We start from the raw sequence: 16,943 nt of genomic DNA, 5'->3' as shown, positions 1-16,943 counted from the left end.
TAGAGCCATAAATTGCTATTATCATGTCAAAATAAGCTTATTCTTAATATTATAGAATATCCAATCAGTGTTTGCATTTCTCCTATAATCATTTTCCATCTCTCTCTCTTACAGTCTAACTGGGATCTAATTAAAACCCATTCATTTTGATTAGTTTATAAGCCTTTCAACCTGTCTTTAAACTGTACTTTTCTCCTCTATCACTCTCTCCCTTTTTTCTTGCAATTCTGCTGTTGCTTATCTTGTAACAGCTATAATATAAACACCTAGATTGTCGTCTAGCATTTTCTACTGTCTGGGTGCTAACTGTATTCTCGTGATGTAATGTAACATATTTCTCTGTGTTTCTTATAAATTAGCAGTGAGATTCAGACCACTCGGCCGCGTAGACTAGGGAGGGGTTGGTAACGTGGGTCTCGTCCCGCCCAGGCCTGTTCCTGTATATCTTTTACTGGAACACAGCCGTGTTCATCATCTGGGAATTGTCCAAGGTACCACACTGCTCCAGGGGTAGAGTTGAATATTCACGACTGGCAGACTTGAGTAGTTGCAACAAGGACTTCAGTGCCCTCAAAACCTAAACTATTTCCTATCTGGCCCTTAATAGAAAAAGTCTGCTGACCCCTGCACTAGAGGCTTCCTCACATACAGGGTGGATGGAGTTTTAGGTGTGTGTTCTTTCATCAGGAAATAATTTTGTTTGCTTCTCTCTCTCTGTGCTGTTTGTTACCATTCAGTTCAGTCACTCGGTTGTATCCAACTCTTTGTGACCCCATGGACTGCAGCACACCAGGCTTCCCTGTCCATCACCAACTCCCGGAGCTTACTCAAACTCATGTCCATCGAGTCATTGATGAACATTAATTCATTGACTGACCCATGAAGTCAGTGAAGTTGCCAAATGTTGATCCTTTAATTCTGTCATTCCCTCTTTGCATACTAACTGGAATATTCCTCCAATAAGAAATTTCTCTGGATTTCTCTTTTTATCCGTTACTTCCACAGTGGCCAGTTTTCCCTAGGCAAATTTTGAGATTCTAAATTTTGCTCCAATGATGCCATAAAATGACTGCTTTTTCAACTATGTCCCTCTTTGGAAAGCACAGGAAAGCAGGCAAGTTTCCTTCTGCTTTTATTTCTCAAATGTGCTAAAATTGGGAATGTTCACAGGTGGCAGTGGAGACCAGGGCAGTCATAGCCTGGATGGAAAAAATCCCCTTCGTGCTGGGTGGCAACCTGCAGGGGGGCGAGCTGGTGGTGGCCTACCCCTACGACATGGTGAGGTCCCTGTGGAAGACCCAGGAGCATACCCCCACGCCCGACGACCACGTCTTCCGCTGGCTGGCCTACTCCTATGCCTCCACTCACCGCCTCATGACGGACGCCAGGAGGAGGGTGTGCCACACGGAAGACTTCCAGAAGGAGGATGGGACCGTCAATGGGGCTTCCTGGCACACTGTGGCTGGAAGTAAGTCTCCGATGGCCCTACTGTCATCGTGGGGCCCAATGACAGCGGACTGTGGGATGGAGGTTGGGGGGGACCTTGCGGTCCAGCTCTCCATCTATCCTTGTTCTCAGCAGAATAACTGCTGTAATTAACCATGTATAGGGTGCAAGCACTCTGCCTGGACTCTTCTTCACCTTCACAATAGTCTTCAAGTGGATGTGGCTCACTTCCCTTGTTATAACAGAGGTAACCAGGGCTTGAGATGGGAAAGGGATCTGTCCAGGCTCCCAAGGAGCAGAACTGGGACCTGTCTGACCCTGTGGTCTACTCTTAGCCGCCGAGCTGTTTGGATGTTACAGGGTCAGAGTTGGTAAGCGTAGTCTTAGGGGAATTTTTGGCCAGAAAAGCAAACCCAGCGAAGGGTCAGAGAGCACTCTGGTGCTTGGCAGCCAGGGCGCTGTACCTGGAGTCATCCCCGCCGTGGGAGATGCCCCGTGCTGCCAGCCCTTGGAAGGGGGGCGGAGGGGGGGAGCAGTGAGCCCATGCTCAAGACTTTTTCAAATTGCTCGTTCACTGGAGGCCCCGCCGTCCCACCAGGGCATCTGGTCAAAGCCCCATTGTTGTGATGCGGGGAATGTGATGTCCTGTCCCCAGCATCCACTGAAGACAGGAAGCCCAGCAGAGACTTCAGGGATTCTTTCACAGCAGCAGAGGACCCCATGGTCCAAGTTTCAGAGTCAGCCCTTTGTTTCCTAGGTCAGGGCTGCTCCTGGCCTAGAGTTCTCGAGTGAGGAGGGTTGAAGACATCACATTCCCTAAGGGGTCTCTGCATTGGGATGGCAAGATCCCAAACGTAATGTTCATTGCTTATTTTCTTGACTTTGTGAAAGTTGGTCAAACTACTCCGTGTCAGATGGACCTAGTTCATCACGTAAATGCTGTGTGACTCTGGACTTTACCTCTCTGGACCCTCGTATTTTCCATTTGTAAAATGGGCTTGATGCTAATGGCGATGATAAGGACGATGCTGATGGTCCCCCTGGGGCTGTTGTGAGGATGACAGAGATGGTGGGTGTGTGTTCTGCGTCTTGCTTGCCAGCAGCACTGTGATAAATTCCTACTCCTCCTCTCCCCACTCTTCTAGGAAAGTGCTCTCCATGAAGCCTCTTTTATGAGCACATCCTTGTTCTCTGTTTTACTCTACTGATTCACTTTAATATTATTTTTCCTTTGCTAGAGATTCAGCCTTCACAAACTTTTCAGGTATGTTTCCACTCTGGGGGAAAATTTTGTTTAAAAAGGAGGCATATTTGTTCCCTTGGCCATTAAAAAAAAAAAACAAAACATGCAGAAAGCTTGCCATTTTTTTCTTGGTTACAAACCAAGCAGAGTTGTTTTATTTTTTTCTCCATCATGGCTTTGCTCTGTTCAAAGTAAAGAAAAAACAAAAAAAAACCCTAACTATCGATTATCAATACCCCTAGCCCTGTCTATCAAGAAAAATATCCTAATAGCGAGAAGTACACTTGCTTGTTCAGTTCTAAAAATCTACGATAATCTTTATGAGAAGCCTCTGCTTAGTTTCTGTGGCCACTGTGACTAAATCAGGTTCGGACACTGCGGAATTTGTCAGTAGCAGGCCAATAGCACCGTTCTGAGAAGTCAGTTGCTATCTAATCACACTGGCAGCATTTGATTTGTTTCTATCCATTATGTTTTCCATTATGCTGGGGACTTTTGTGGCAGAGCCATGTGGTGGCTCGAGCCTTTTTAATCATTCTTCCTGCAGGCGGTGTGATGAAGCCTGCAGATTCATTTCTTTGTAGACTAATGAGATGCGATTTCTAATTTCCTTTCTTCCCCACCCTCCCCCCCCCCCCCCCCCCCCGCCTTCTTTTTTGTGTTCGGGTCTTGCTGGCTCATTAGCAGTGACCGACAGGTCTTAGCTAGTGGGAGTGGGCCGCTGGGAGCAGGGTCCAGTCCCGCTCAAAAGGCACATCGTTTGTCATGTGTGTGTTTCAGCTCCAAAGAGATCTGAGCCCTTCTTTGTGTCAGCTGCCGTCCGGCGTCCTCTCCCCGACGAGGAAGGCAGATGTTGTGACAGCTCTGGGCACATGGCACTCTAAGGAATGTGCTGCTCTGTGTTCCCGTATTGAAGCCCAGGGAGAACACAGAGGAGGTCTCGCCATCCCCAGCCAGGACCCGAGGCATGGGAAGCGCTATCTGGGTCGCCCCACACCTTCTGCCTGCACGTTTCACTTTCAAAGCTATTTATTACCCAGGATTCTCCGCTGCACCGCATTCACTAAAGGACTGGAATTCGGTGTTCACCACAGCTTGGCTCAGGCCTTTCCACCGTTCTTCTGGTTTCTCATCATTTTGCCCATTCTTCGAGTACCTCTGGTGCTGTTGAAGATACACACTTATTGCAAAGGGGCGTCCCAGGTGGTACAAGTGGTAAAGAACCTGCCTGCCATTGGAGGAGACATCAGAGACGTTGGTTCGATCCCTGGGTTGAGAAGATCCCCTGGAGGAGGGTATGGCAGCCCACTCCAGTATTCTTGCCTGGAGAATCCCCATGGACAGAGGAGGCCTGCAGGCAGGCTATGGTTCATAGTGTCGCAAAGAATTGGACACAAGTAAAGTGACTTAGGGTGAAGAGGAACTAAAAATCCTCTTGATGAAAGTGAAAGTGGAGAGTGAAAAAGCTGGCTTAAAGCTCAACATTCAGAAAACAAAGATCATGGCATCTGGTCCCATCACTTCATGGGAAATAGATGGGAAACAGTGGAAACTGTCAGACTTTGTTTTTTGGGGCTCCAAAATCACTGCAGATGGTGATTACAGCCATGAAATTAAAAGACACTTACTCCTTGGAAGGAAAGTTATGACAAACCTAGATAGCATATTCAAAAGCAGAGACATTACTTTGCCAACAAAGGTCCGTCTAGTCAAGGCTATGGTTTTTCCTGTGGTCATGTATGGATGTGAAAGTTGGACTGTGAAGAAGGCTGAGCACCGAAGAATTGATGCTTTTGAACTGTGGTGTTGGAGAAGGCTCTTGAGAGTCCCTTGGATTGCAAGGAGATCCAACCAGTCCATTCTGAAGGAGATCAGTCCTGGGATTTCTTTGGAGGGAATGATGCTAAAGCTGAAACTCCAGTACTTTGGCCACCTCATATGAAGAGTTGACTCATTGGAAAAGACTCTGATGCTGGGAGGGATTGAGGGCAGGAGGAGAAGGGGACGACAGAGGATGAGATGGCTGGATGGCATCACTGACTCAATGGACGTGAGTCTGAGTTAACTCTGGGAGTTGGTAATGGACAGGGAGGCCTGGCATGCTGCAATTCATGGGGTCACAGAGTCGGACACGACTGAGCGACTGAAATGAACTGAACTGAACTGAACTGAAAGTGACTTAACATGCATGCATGCATGCACGCACTTACTGCAAAATGGCAGGCCCACCTCAGAGATTTAAATAGCACATTTATTTATTTTAGAACTAACAAGGTCTGAAGGTTGGGATAATGAGAAGTGTGTGTGTGTGTGTGTGTGTGTGTGTGTGTGTGTGTGTGTATGTGCTTGGAGCAGTCCTGCGATCCAGGAGGGCCTGCCTGTCATGCTGCTCTGTGGGCACGGTCCACAGGCCTCCCTGCACTGTCTGGGATTCCACACCTCAGGTTCCACTGAATGAGCTGGCCTGGCATTTTGACCAACCTCTTTCAGCCAGACCAGGCCCTGCAAGGATTGTCCATGAACTTGACATTGTTCCAGCTTGCTTATCCCCCTGCTGTCACTTTCCATGTTTTATCACAAATGTGATCAAAGGTCCATGGCTGCTGACACGTGAATGGTTCAGAGCTGGAATCTGGTAGAGAGAGAGGCCGTATGTTTTGCACCACTTTGTTTGTGACTTGACTCATTAGGCAGCAGGTTGATACAGAGTTGCTCTTAACACCCAAAGCCATGATTTTTAAATAGACTTTTGTGCTAAAGGATGCTCCACTGAGCATTCGGAGGAGGGAGAGAAGATGGGACAGGCAAGGCTGGTGGAAGCACAGGAGGACCTTTTACCCCCAGTCAACAGAGGAACCAGCCCCACCGACTCCTGCTCTCTGTGGCCTTAACTCTCAGAACCCAGGGAAGGCTTGGGGGAGGCACCTTTTGCAGGGGGAAAATCTGCCTGGCTGTCACTTGGGACACCGTAGTACTGTGTTCTTGCTAATCAGTCTACTGCCCCAAACTGAAAATGTTGGGTAGACGCCCTGAACTTCATGCCATCTGACACTCATTTGTTCATTTTGCAAATGATGGGTACTTTCATGGAATGGGGCCCCCAAAAGATATGTCCACTTCCTAATCTCTGGAACTTGTGTGTGTGACCTTATTTGAAAAATGGGTCTTTGTAGGTGTCATTAAGGATCTCAAGATGAGGTCATCGTGGGTCACCCAGATGGACCCTAAAATCAGCGACAGATGTCTTTGTAGGGGGTAGACAAGGAGAAGACACAGACACTGAGAAGGCCCCATGAAGAGAGAGCCAGAGCTGGGAGTGGTGTGGCCACAAGCTGAGGAACACCAAGGGCTGTTTGGAACTGAAAGAAACAAGGAAGAGCCTTTGGAGGGAGTGTGGCCTTGCCAACACCTTGATTCTGGGCTCCTAGCCTCTAGAACTATGAGAGGATAAGTTTCTGTTGCTTTAGACCACCCAGTTGGTGTGATCCTTGATAAAAAGCAGCCCTAAGAAATGAGCACTGGGACCAAGTCCTGCTGTAGGCATGTCAGGATGCATGAGGCTGTCTGCTTTCCAGCCGGGTGGTGAGGGCGTTTGTCCTACAGCCCCTGAGCAGTGATAAGCAAGTTCTAGGCAGGCATTACACACACCTGGGTTCAAACCCCAACTCTGTCCAGATGCGTGATTCTGGATACATTCCTTAATGCAGTCCTGACCATTCTCTGCCTCAATTCTCTTGAGAAATTCGGCTACAGCTACCTACCTCTCGGCTGGTTTGTGATGAAGAGTAAGTGAGCTTGGCTGCAGAGCACTGAAGACAGGTTCTGGCTTATGTAGGAACTCAATAAATGGTGAGATGGATAGCTGTGTTTATGAGTTAGAATCGACAACTACAGGTTTCATTCCACAGTTACAGAGCTGTCGGCGAGAGCAGCATAATGACTGAGCTAAATTTAAACACTAAAAACGTACATTATTCATGAGACCTTAAAAAATAGCAAAACAAAAAGCCACAGAAACAAAAGAAAAAGAGACAACAAGAATTTAACAAAATTAAAAAAGTGGGGCTTTTCTGATGGTTCAGTGGTAAAGAATCCAGCTGCAAGTGTAGGAGACACGAGTCTGATCCCTGATCCAGGAATATCCCACTTGCCGAGGAGCGGCTAAGCCCGTGGGGCACAGCCATAGAGCCTGCGCTCGGCAACGAGAGAAGCCCGCACGTCACACCTGGAGAGGAGCCCCTGCTCGCTGCAACTAGAGAAAAGCTGCACAGCACCAAAGATTCAGCACAGCCAAAAATGAAGAAATAAAATGATCACAACAAAGTTAAACGAGAAAAAGAAGTGATACCGCTATCCTAAAAATAGTATTAAACTGAGTTCAATAAAATGAAAATGATTTTATCTAGAAGACACTTCTTTCAGTCCCCCTTTCCTCAGAGATGTTCTGCATATGCCTGTCTTCCCCATAAACTGTTCCAGCTGCATCTTGTCTCTCTCTCAACACCTGCCCCGCCCCCTTTCTGTTCCCCAGCAGTTGCTCTAATTAATATTTGGTGTAGAGAAGATACTTGATGCCTCCTTGTTCAAATGAAGTCCTCGGAGTCGTGTGCTTGAACATTCTTGCTGTCTCTCGTGCCTCTCTGAGCACCGTGAAGCTAAAATGTTACTTGGTTGGCTTGGCAGGTCTCAACGATTTCAGCTACCTTCACACAAACTGCTTCGAGCTGTCCATCTACGTGGGCTGCGATAAATATCCCCACGAGAGCGAGCTGCCCGAGGAGTGGGAGAACAATCGGGAGTCCTTGATCGTGTTCATGGAGCAGGTATGACGTGGGCACTTGGCAGGGATGGGGGCTCGCTAGGGGGCGAAGCCCTCGAGATGGCCAAAAGCCTGAGATCAACATTAGTACCATCATCCCAGGCTGGTGACTACAGTGTCGGAAGAAGCGGTTGTCTCTGAGCTCTGTGTCAGTGTCAGTTGCTCCTGCTGGTTCTTGGTGAGTGAGAGTCCAGATCGCTGCTCCGTTGGGAGGGGTGATTTGTGTCCAGCCAGCATGCCCAGGCTTCCTGTATTCATCTGCTAGGTCTAACATAACGAAACACACAGGCTGGGAAACAGGAGAAGGCTGGAAGTCCAAAACGAGTGTGTCAGCAGGCTGGTTTCATTCCGAAGCCTCTCTTCTTGGCTTGCAGTTGGCCACCCTCTCGCTGTCCTCACATGCTCTTTACTCTGTGTCTGCACACTCCTGGTGTCCCTGTGTGTCCCGGTTTCTTCCTCTTTTAAAGACATCAGTCAGATGATAAAGCCCACTCTTCTGGCATCATCAATTCTTTAAAGATGCTATCTCCAAAAGCAGTCACCTTCTAAGGTACTGGTGGGGTGGGGACTTCAACATTTGTGGGGGACACAGTTCAACCCATAACATCAGCTCAGAGACTGAGGACTAACTGCTGCAGGTAGCCGGGTGCCGCCTGGGAACAGTTCTAAATCGTGCCAGCTAGTTTCTGCTTGGAGCTGGTGAGCATCTGCTTGTGGCCAGTGAGGAAGCCTTGCCATGTATGCTAGGACCTTCCCACACCTTTCTTTTCTTCTGTTCTCAATGACACATCTGTCTCATAGTGTTGGGCAAACTGGCTTTCATTTGGTACTAAAACTAGCCAGTAAAGTAAAGTCGCTCAGTCGTGTCCAACTCTTTGCGAACCCATGGACTGTAGCCTACCAGGCGTCTCCCTCCATGGGATTCTCCAGGCAAGAGTACTGGAGTGGGTTGCCATTTCCTTCTCCAAGTAACATCCATTCCCCACTAAGTAATAGACTCACAGAAACCAGAGAGATAAAAATGAATGTTGAACTTCAGATGATTCTACCACGACTCCCATTCATTAGAAGTAAGATTCTGAGGCTGTATTGGGAGGTTGCCCTTCTTCCATGGGTGTCTGTAGATGAGTCAGAAGAAGCATCTTAGCCAAGGGCTTGGGCCGCCAGCTTCCTGATACCTGCACCTCCCCATGGTGGCAGAGGTTGGCACCAGGTTATAGCGATAGCATCCACATCTGGTCCGTGAGGGTCCTGGAGGGTCGGTGCAGCCCATAGTGCACTTTCCTGGTGGAGAAGGCTGTGAACCTGTTCTCCCTTCTTAGGACGCCATGCGCTCACTTTCCATCCCCACTCTGGAATTCTGTGGGGGAAGGCTCTTTTTCATTTTATATACACAGAGAAAGAAGACCCTAGTCATTCTAACATGATGATCCCAGTTTAGCCAAAGACCCTCCTATGAATAAAATGCCCAGGCATGACAGCATGTGTAAAAAGTGTCATTGGAAGTGATGGCATGTCACTTTGAATCTTCAGATGGGGATACCCAACCAGTGCGTGTCACATGACTCAGCTCATCAACGGGAGGGCCCTGGGGACTGAACTGTACTTTACAGGAGCCTCTTTGAGTCTTTCCTCTCCTGTTTGATTCTTAGAGTCTATTTCTTAAGTCTGTAGAGTCCAGGAAAGTCCAAATAAATGTCCCTGTAAAAATTAAATTCCATTTTTATGGGATGTGTTTTTTATGAACGATCTCAGATCCTAATATTTTCTCAACCTCTGGAACATTTTTAACTCCAGTGGGAGACTTTCTAGTAGATGGACCTGAAAGGAATACAGAAGTTTACACACCAAATCCACACAGAGTTGGGGAGCTTTCAAGCCAGATGTGGCTCTGAGGGGGAGTTCTGGGTAGCCCTGGGCTGGCAGTAGGTTTATAGGTCCGTTCACTGTTCTGGATGGTCTCTGAGCCCCTCTGTTTCCCTTCATGTTCACCGAGTAGGTCCATCGGGGCATCAAAGGCCTGGTGAGGGATATGCACGGAAAAGGAATTCCAAATGCTGTAATCTCCGTGGAAGGCGTTAACCATGACATCCGAACAGGTAACTGCGAATGTCTGTGAACTGTTTCTCAGGAGGAAATACTCATATTCTTGAAGCATTTGACTTGAGTTAGAACCACAAGGTGAGGTCCAGAAACTTCCTCCTCTGCTCTGTCTTATCTTCTCTTTCCTCCAACTTTCCATGGGAGACCCTGGAAGCCAGGTGTTCAGCCTATGCTTTCTGCCTTCTCTCTGTCCCTTATTCAGGTGGAAGCCAGATGCTCCGAGAGGCTGGAGGACCCACTAAAGGTTCAGGAGGCGGGTGGGGCTTGGGTTGAGGTGTGTGAGCAGCTGCGTGCCATGTCCCTGCTGGTTCCAGGGTTCCCGAGCTGGCGGGAGGGCAGCCTGAAGACACCAGGCACCTGCCCACTGGCTGCCTTCTTCTCTGCTGATCAGAAAGTGAGGTGAAAACACGCCCAGGCTTTCCCTTGTGCCCGAGGATTCCTATCACCTGGGATGGCACTTGGTGTGTTCAGGGGGAAATGCGAAACAGAGACCTTGACTTTTGATGGCTGACATTGGCGCCCCGAGGCAGTGACAAAAGTGTGTGGCAGAGAATTGCTTGGATGCCTAAGTTAGATTGTCAGCAAGAGTTCTGCTGGAGATGGCGGGCCCAAAGGCATGATCAAACTGTCACACAGAGGTTTTTGTAGGGGGTGGGGGCGACTCTAGAGGGCGCTGAGTCTGCAAGGCAGACACTTTGCTGTCAGCGGGCAGTGAGCAGGGCACTGGGTCCTGCATCGGCTTCCCGTGGTTGTCATGACAAATGGTGAGGCTGAAAGAAACAGAAATGTATTCTCTCTCTGTTACGGAGGCCAGGAGTCTGCAGTCCTGGTGTCGGCGGGGCTGTGCTTCCCTGGAGCCTCGGGAGTGTCCCCCGCAGCTCTTCCAGCTCCTGGTGGCTTTGGGTAATCCTGCGCGTCCTTGGCCGCGTCACTCCAGTCTCTGCCTCCGCCTCCTCCTGGCTCCTCTTCTGTCTCTTCTGAGGACAGATTGTTGGATTTAGGACCCACTCGTGTAATCCAGGCTGATCTCATCTCAAGAGCCTGAATTACATCTGCAAAAACCGCTTTTCCAAATAAGATCAATTCACAGGTCCTGGGTAGTAGGATGTGGGCCATTGGGAGGGTAGGGGATGGGGTGGCATCACTGAACCCAGGGCAGGTCCTGCCCAGGTATAGGGAACAGATGCACCATCAGCAAGAGGAAGGAAATCATGATTGTCATAAAAAAAAAAAAAAAAGACTTCTTCAGTCGCAAACGCCCTTGAACTGGGAGAAGTCAGACTTGACACCGATTGGGTCTGGCCTGTGCCTGGGGTCTGGGAGCTTGCCCTGGGCCCAGGCAGCCAGTTGCCCCGGTCACGACACAGCGTTTCCCAGACACACAGCGAGAGGCTGAACTGGGACTGAGCCGGGGGTTGAGACTCTCCATGGCGGGCCCTTCCCTTGTCCATGCTGCTCCTCCCGAAGGAGAGAAGGGGCCTTTTCCCCACTAGCTGATCACATGCATGGAGACACTGTCCTCCCTGAAATGACCCCATTTGACCTGCGAGGAAGCAGAGGCTCTGGGCAGGGAGAGGCTGGGATTCCGTACATGCAGAGTGTCACCCTGGCCCAGGTGTTCTTCGATGCCAGGCTGCCCACTCACGTGCCTGACAGAGAAGGACAATTATGGTGTCAACGGGTGACATGCATCTGAAATGCCATGAAGCGGTGGTCTACGGTGTGATGCCCTGAATCACCTTCTCTCAAGATAGTTGACCTGTTTCTTCACTCAGCCGTTATTTCCTGAGCATCCCACCACTTATCCCCCAGGATCTTATAGCTACTGACCATGAGGCCACACACTGGGTCGCATGGCATTTGGTATGTAGGAGCCCCACTGAACTGAACTGGACTGAACTGAGCCCCACATAGACGGGCACACACTGGTCCATTCATTCAGTCACTCAACAGATGCAGATTGTAAATTCGTCATGGGCCAGACATGCAAGGGACGGGTGTTCCTTATGGATCAAATGGGCTGTGTGATCTGGTTCTGCCCAGGACTTGTATTTTAAACATTATTAATGAGCTTCTATAAAAAAGTGATTCATTAAGGAGCCTGAAACATTCCTTGGACCATTAGCGCCTTGTAGGCAATGTGAGAAAAGGAGAGTTTTAAACAGAGTGGGAGATAAAATGTCTGTGGGGCCCCCCAAGACAGCAGAGAGAACCCTGCCTGATGAGCTCAGAATTTCAAGCCCCTGTCATCAAGGAGAGTTTCGATGAACTAATAGGAAACTCTGCTCACCCTCCCTTTATTCCCCCAAAATAATCTCCCAGCACCTTCTCATTACAGAGGAATCCCGTGTGTCACGGACGGTTCTTCATCGTGTTGGTTTCAGGGTCCTCCCGTGCGTCACATAAGCTCTGAATCTGCCCTGATTTCTGTCTGAGGCTTATGTGATCTGACAGGTTTTATTCCAGGAGGGATTTTTGCATAAAATAAGCAGGTGTATGAAATGGAATTCCACAGGGGGTGAAGTTGCTAAGAATGTTTTCTAAATGCATGCAAATGTGCTGGCCCAACATCTGGCTCAGAATGCCATGTGACTGTCTTTTGTTCGGGAGACACTAACACAACCTGCTAATGAATGGCCCTCCGTTAGGACCTGGCTTGCCCCTTCCATCCATCCATGCCGGGCAGTGCCAGCTGGGTGCCAGCCTCCCCATGCAGCCCCACAGAATGCAGCCCCCGAGCACACACCTGGCAGGGCACCACAATAAGAAGGCTGGCACACCAAAGACAGGTGGATCGAGGAGGGTGTGAGGAGGGAGCCTTCTGCTGTTGCTGGGAGAAAAAGAATTCCACAGCCATCTTATAAATCTGAATTAGTAGTGCTGACAAGCATGTATTATTTATGGATTGCTTTCACTCCTCTGGCTCCCTGGGCACCTCCCTTGGTGAGAACCTGGGCTGCCCCTTCCTTGGGGGCTTTCAAACTGACCTCCCGTGTGTCCTCGAGGTGGACACTCCTACTGAGAGGTCTCACCTCCAGGGGCCTCCATCAGGGTAGGCAGCCATTGGCAGGAGGCTGGTTCCTGACCTTAACTAATCCACCCCTGCGTTTGTGGGGAGAAAGCATCCACAGTAGTTGAGATGTACGGTGTTCAACTTCTCGCAGGAATAGGACATTTGGGTTCATGTTTGTATGACTGTTTGTCTTCCTCCTGCTCAATCCAGCTGGCGTGCTTGGAGGACGCACTATTGAAACCCAGGGTCAAGTGGGAAAGAGGAAGCACAGGTTGTATGGAGCCCAGGGCCCAGCACAGGGCCAGGACGGGACAGGGAAGCTACTCACACTCAGGTCATGAGGTCTAGAGGAGCAGAGGCTCCCCCGGTGGGTGTGTCTGGGAGCTGAGAGCTTGGAGGAATGTCTCAGGGGATGCCTACTCTGCCCAGGAGGTCGGGGCCATCTGATTAACTGGACAAAGACGGCCAGACGCAGCTCTTGGTCTCTGAAAAACCATGAAGCAGCATTTTATGTAGTTGAGAACCTTGCATTTTCACTGGAGAAAGATGCAGGTGCTGAGAAAGACAGGGAGCTGCCCTCCTGTGTTATATGCCCAGGGCTCTCACGTTGAGGCCTGTTTACCAGGTAGCGGACTCTGCGAGCGTGTGGCGAACAACTGCCTGCGTCTTTCATTTTTCACAACATCCTGTGCTTTCATGAGCTCACTGCATGCATTGCATGGGACGTCTCAGATAAACAGAGATTTGTGATGTCAGTTTAAATGTGGTGCTTTAGAGTGTTATGTGTGTGTAAGATACATATTCACTCACACAGAGAGTTCTCGTCCATCCATTAGAGGACTTCTGGACTCGTTCAGATGAGTAAACCTTGCCCAGGCCTACATTGCCCTTTCTTTTTAGACCGGACAGGACAGATTGTCTTGAGAGAGAGAACAAGCCTGGCCCTGAGACCAGCAGAGCACTAGCTGTGTGACCTTGTGCAGATGTGACGCTTCCCTGGGCTTCCAGTTACTCCTGTAGAAATGGAGGTTGTCACATTGCTTACCATGGAGCTTGACTGGGTCAGTCTGGGGGATTGGCACCTGTCTCATCCTTCTGTGCACTGCGTCAGAATTGACATTTCCTTTTTGGTCTGTCGGACACGACTGAAGTGACTTAGCAGCAGCAGCAGCAATCAAAGCTCTGGCTTTTCCAGCAGTCATGTGTGGATGTGAGAGTTGGACCATAAAGAAAGCTGAGCACCAAAGAATTGATGCTTTTGAACTGTGATGTTGGAGAAGACTCTTGAGAGTCCCTTGGACTGCAAGGAGATCCAACTGGTCAAGCCTCAGGGAAATCAGCCCTGAATATTCACTGGAAGGACTGGAGCTGAAGCTCCAATACTTTGGCCACCCCATGCAAAGAACTGACTCACTGGAAAATACCCTGATGCTGGGAACGATTGAAGGCAGGAGGAGAAGGGGATGACAGAGGATGAGATGGTTGGTTGGATGGCATCACCAACTCGATGGACATGAGTTTGAGCAGGCTTTGGGAGTTGGTGATGGACAGGGAACCCTGGTGTGCTGCAGTCCATGGGGTTGCAGAGTTGGACACAACTGAGCAACTGAACTGAACTGAACTTTCTATTGCAAAGCCTCCTTAATGTCAGGGGTCCTAGTGATCTCAGCAGGTGTGGGTTCCCTGGGGAGGAGTGGCCTTGGCCTCAGATCCTGCTTTATTCAACAAGAATCTAGCCTTGAGCTGAGGATGGATACGGGTCCAGTTAGATCCCTGTTGGATGCCTGATCAATGGTGTCACTGAGCGGGTGCTGGGGAGGAGGCAGGGGACACTGCCTGCAACGTGTACCTACCCCTGAAGCTCCACTTCTTCACGGAAGACCATGGAATGAGGTGCAGACATCTGGGACCTCCTTCCAGGTCACTTGGCCCAAGTCCTCTGTAGCCTCTTCCTTCTTTTTCAGAAGTGGAGAGCCCCGCCCTCATACTACTCTTCTACGTGTATAGCCGTGCTAAGGGAAGCCAGGAAACCAGGCACAGATGGCTTTTCAAGGTGGCATTCTGTGGCAAGGGCATACGGTTTAGAAGTTCAAGTTCATAATGAATGGTGTGTATTGTCAGAAAGGAATGTTAGCGATCATGTCTCCATCTCTGCTCATGCGTATTAACACTGCAGGGAGCCTACACCCCAGTCCCCTTCCTGTTAAAACCATTAAGGTAACGTCCCAAAAGGAAAACATCTCGGTGTCCAAAACGTACTAAGAATTTGCATCTGCTGGGGCTCGAATTCCACACTGCCTGCCTCCAAGTCTCTCCCTGGCCAGGAGACTGGTCTTGGAATAACAGGGCTGGTTGGTATCTGTGTTAGAAAGGGACTGCTCTCAATTCTCCTATTTTCTTTTCACAGCCAGCGATGGGGATTACTGGCGCCTCCTCAACCCTGGAGAGTATGTGGTCACAGCCAAGGCAGAAGGTTTCACCTCGTCCACTAAGAACTGCATGGTCGGCTATGACATGGGGGCCACGCAGTGCGACTTCACGCTCAGCAAAACCAACCTGGCCAGGATCAGAGAGATCATGGAGAAGTTCGGAAAGCAGCCCGTCAGCCTGCCAGCCAGGCGGTTGAAGCTGCGGGGGCGGAAGAGACGACAGCGCGGGTGACCTCCCAACTCTGAGTCATGCCCTGGACCCCTGCAAATTAAACCACCTTGGTTGTAGCTCCATAGAGGACTCACTCCTTGTTTTCTCTGTAATTCATGAAGGCCTGGGAGTATGTGTGCACTGCAAGGCTGGCCCCCAGCAGGGGACTTAGGATAGTTTCTTTGTTCCCATTTATCCAAATAACTTGGGCAAAGCAGCAGAGGAAGGCTGGTAGAGGTGAAATAATTCAACAAGCCAACCTGGGACTCTGAGAGAGAGAGAGGGAGGAGCTTTCCTTTTGAGGGTCTCCGGGCTGTACAGGAAAGGAAACCGGTGCTTCTCCTGTTTGCGTGACAGTAAGAATTCCTGGTGCATTTACAATTTGCATGGTGAAAGTGGCACCATTCCCAGGGCTCTGCTGGCCCAAATGTTACCAGCTGAGATGCTCACAAGCATTCTAAGAACCCACCCTCTCTGGCCCCAGGGCATTCCGAGCTGCTGCAGATGAATCCTGCACTCTGTTGACAATAGAGACGTTACCAAGTGAGCATCAGTCTGCCTCTTGATTTAGCTTAGTTCCCCTTTCAACAAAGGATCATGCTCATAAAAGGAGAGAAAGGCTGAAATAATTCAAGAGTGATCGTGGGCAGCAGGCGTGCATTGGGTCGAGTGGTGTGCAGTGGGGCCCACAGAGAACCCCCAAAACTTCTTGCTGCTGCAGTCGGGGGCTCCCTAAACAGGGACAGAAGGAGGTGCCAGCCTCCCTAAGGAACCAGAGCAGTTAGCCTGGCTCTCTGACCTGCTGGGACTTGAAAAGAGCAAAAGAGGCTGACCGCCAGCCCTCCCTGTTCAATATAGTCCTCCTTTCCTGGAAACGAGCATTCCTAAGCTTGCCTGACATCACCCTGGCAGTTATTTTTGGTATGTGGGATGCTGGGCCATCCAGATTAGACTCCATTTGATGAAAAGCTCTTAGAATTATCAGGGAGCATTGGTGTGGGAGGGGTTACTGAATCTCCATGCAAGAGCACAGTTCGTTTCGCTTTTTATTAATGTTGCTGCCTCACTGACCTGGGAAGAAGAGAAAAATAAAGCAAGTGGTGAGATCCTTCTAGTCGTGTGGTTTTCTCGGGTAGACTCGCAGCCACCCAGACGCCATGCCCCACCTCCTCTCTCTGCAGCTGGTCACCCTGGAGAAGGCGCCTGTTCTAGAGGGGCAGCTTGTACCCAGATCAAGGTCCGTAGAGGTGCGGCCAGCTCTGTGTCCCCTGCCGCAGGGTGGGGATGGGGGCGCCTGTGCTGGGGTGAAGTCATCCTGACACTTGGGACCCACTAGTAACTCCTGGAGATGCCAGGGAGTGCCTTCCCAGAAAAGAGTCTCATGGCACTTTCTGAGAATCTACACAAGAGATCGGCAGCCTTATAAAGGATTACATCGTAAATATTTTAGGTTTTGCAGGCCATAAAGTCTCTGTCACAAGTACTCAGCTCTGCTATTCTAGCACAAAAGCAGACATACCCCATACATAAATCAAGCGGGCGTGGCCGTGTTCCAGTAAAACTTCATTAAAACATGTGGCAGAGACTTCCCTGGAGGTCCTGTAAGGTTAGGATGCTATGCTTTCACTGTGGTGGACCAGGTTCAATCCCTGGTGGGGGAACTAAGATCCTACAAGGAG

General features: G+C 49.7%; 1 protein-coding gene across 1 annotated transcript in view; it reads left to right on the top strand.

Annotated features, from left to right (window-relative positions):
• Positions 1-15,285, top strand: part of CPXM2 (carboxypeptidase X, M14 family member 2) — a 137,425-nt gene extending 122,140 nt beyond the window's left edge. The window contains exons 11-14 of the mRNA XM_068961609.1: positions 1,171-1,468; positions 7,373-7,512; positions 9,508-9,607; positions 15,032-15,285. Coding sequence (XP_068817710.1) covers positions 1,171-1,468; positions 7,373-7,512; positions 9,508-9,607; positions 15,032-15,285 — 792 coding nt within the window. The remainder of the gene's footprint in view (positions 1-1,170; positions 1,469-7,372; positions 7,513-9,507; positions 9,608-15,031) is intronic.
• The last annotated feature ends 1,658 nt before the right edge of the window (positions 15,286-16,943 follow it).

This window comes from Capricornis sumatraensis, chromosome 23 (genome assembly GCF_032405125.1).
Source record: "Capricornis sumatraensis isolate serow.1 chromosome 23, serow.2, whole genome shotgun sequence".
NCBI classification, from domain to species: Eukaryota; Metazoa; Chordata; class Mammalia; order Artiodactyla; family Bovidae; genus Capricornis; species Capricornis sumatraensis.
The sequence above is the reverse complement of the archived record's forward strand: the minus strand, read 5'-3'. Positions and strand labels throughout refer to the sequence as shown.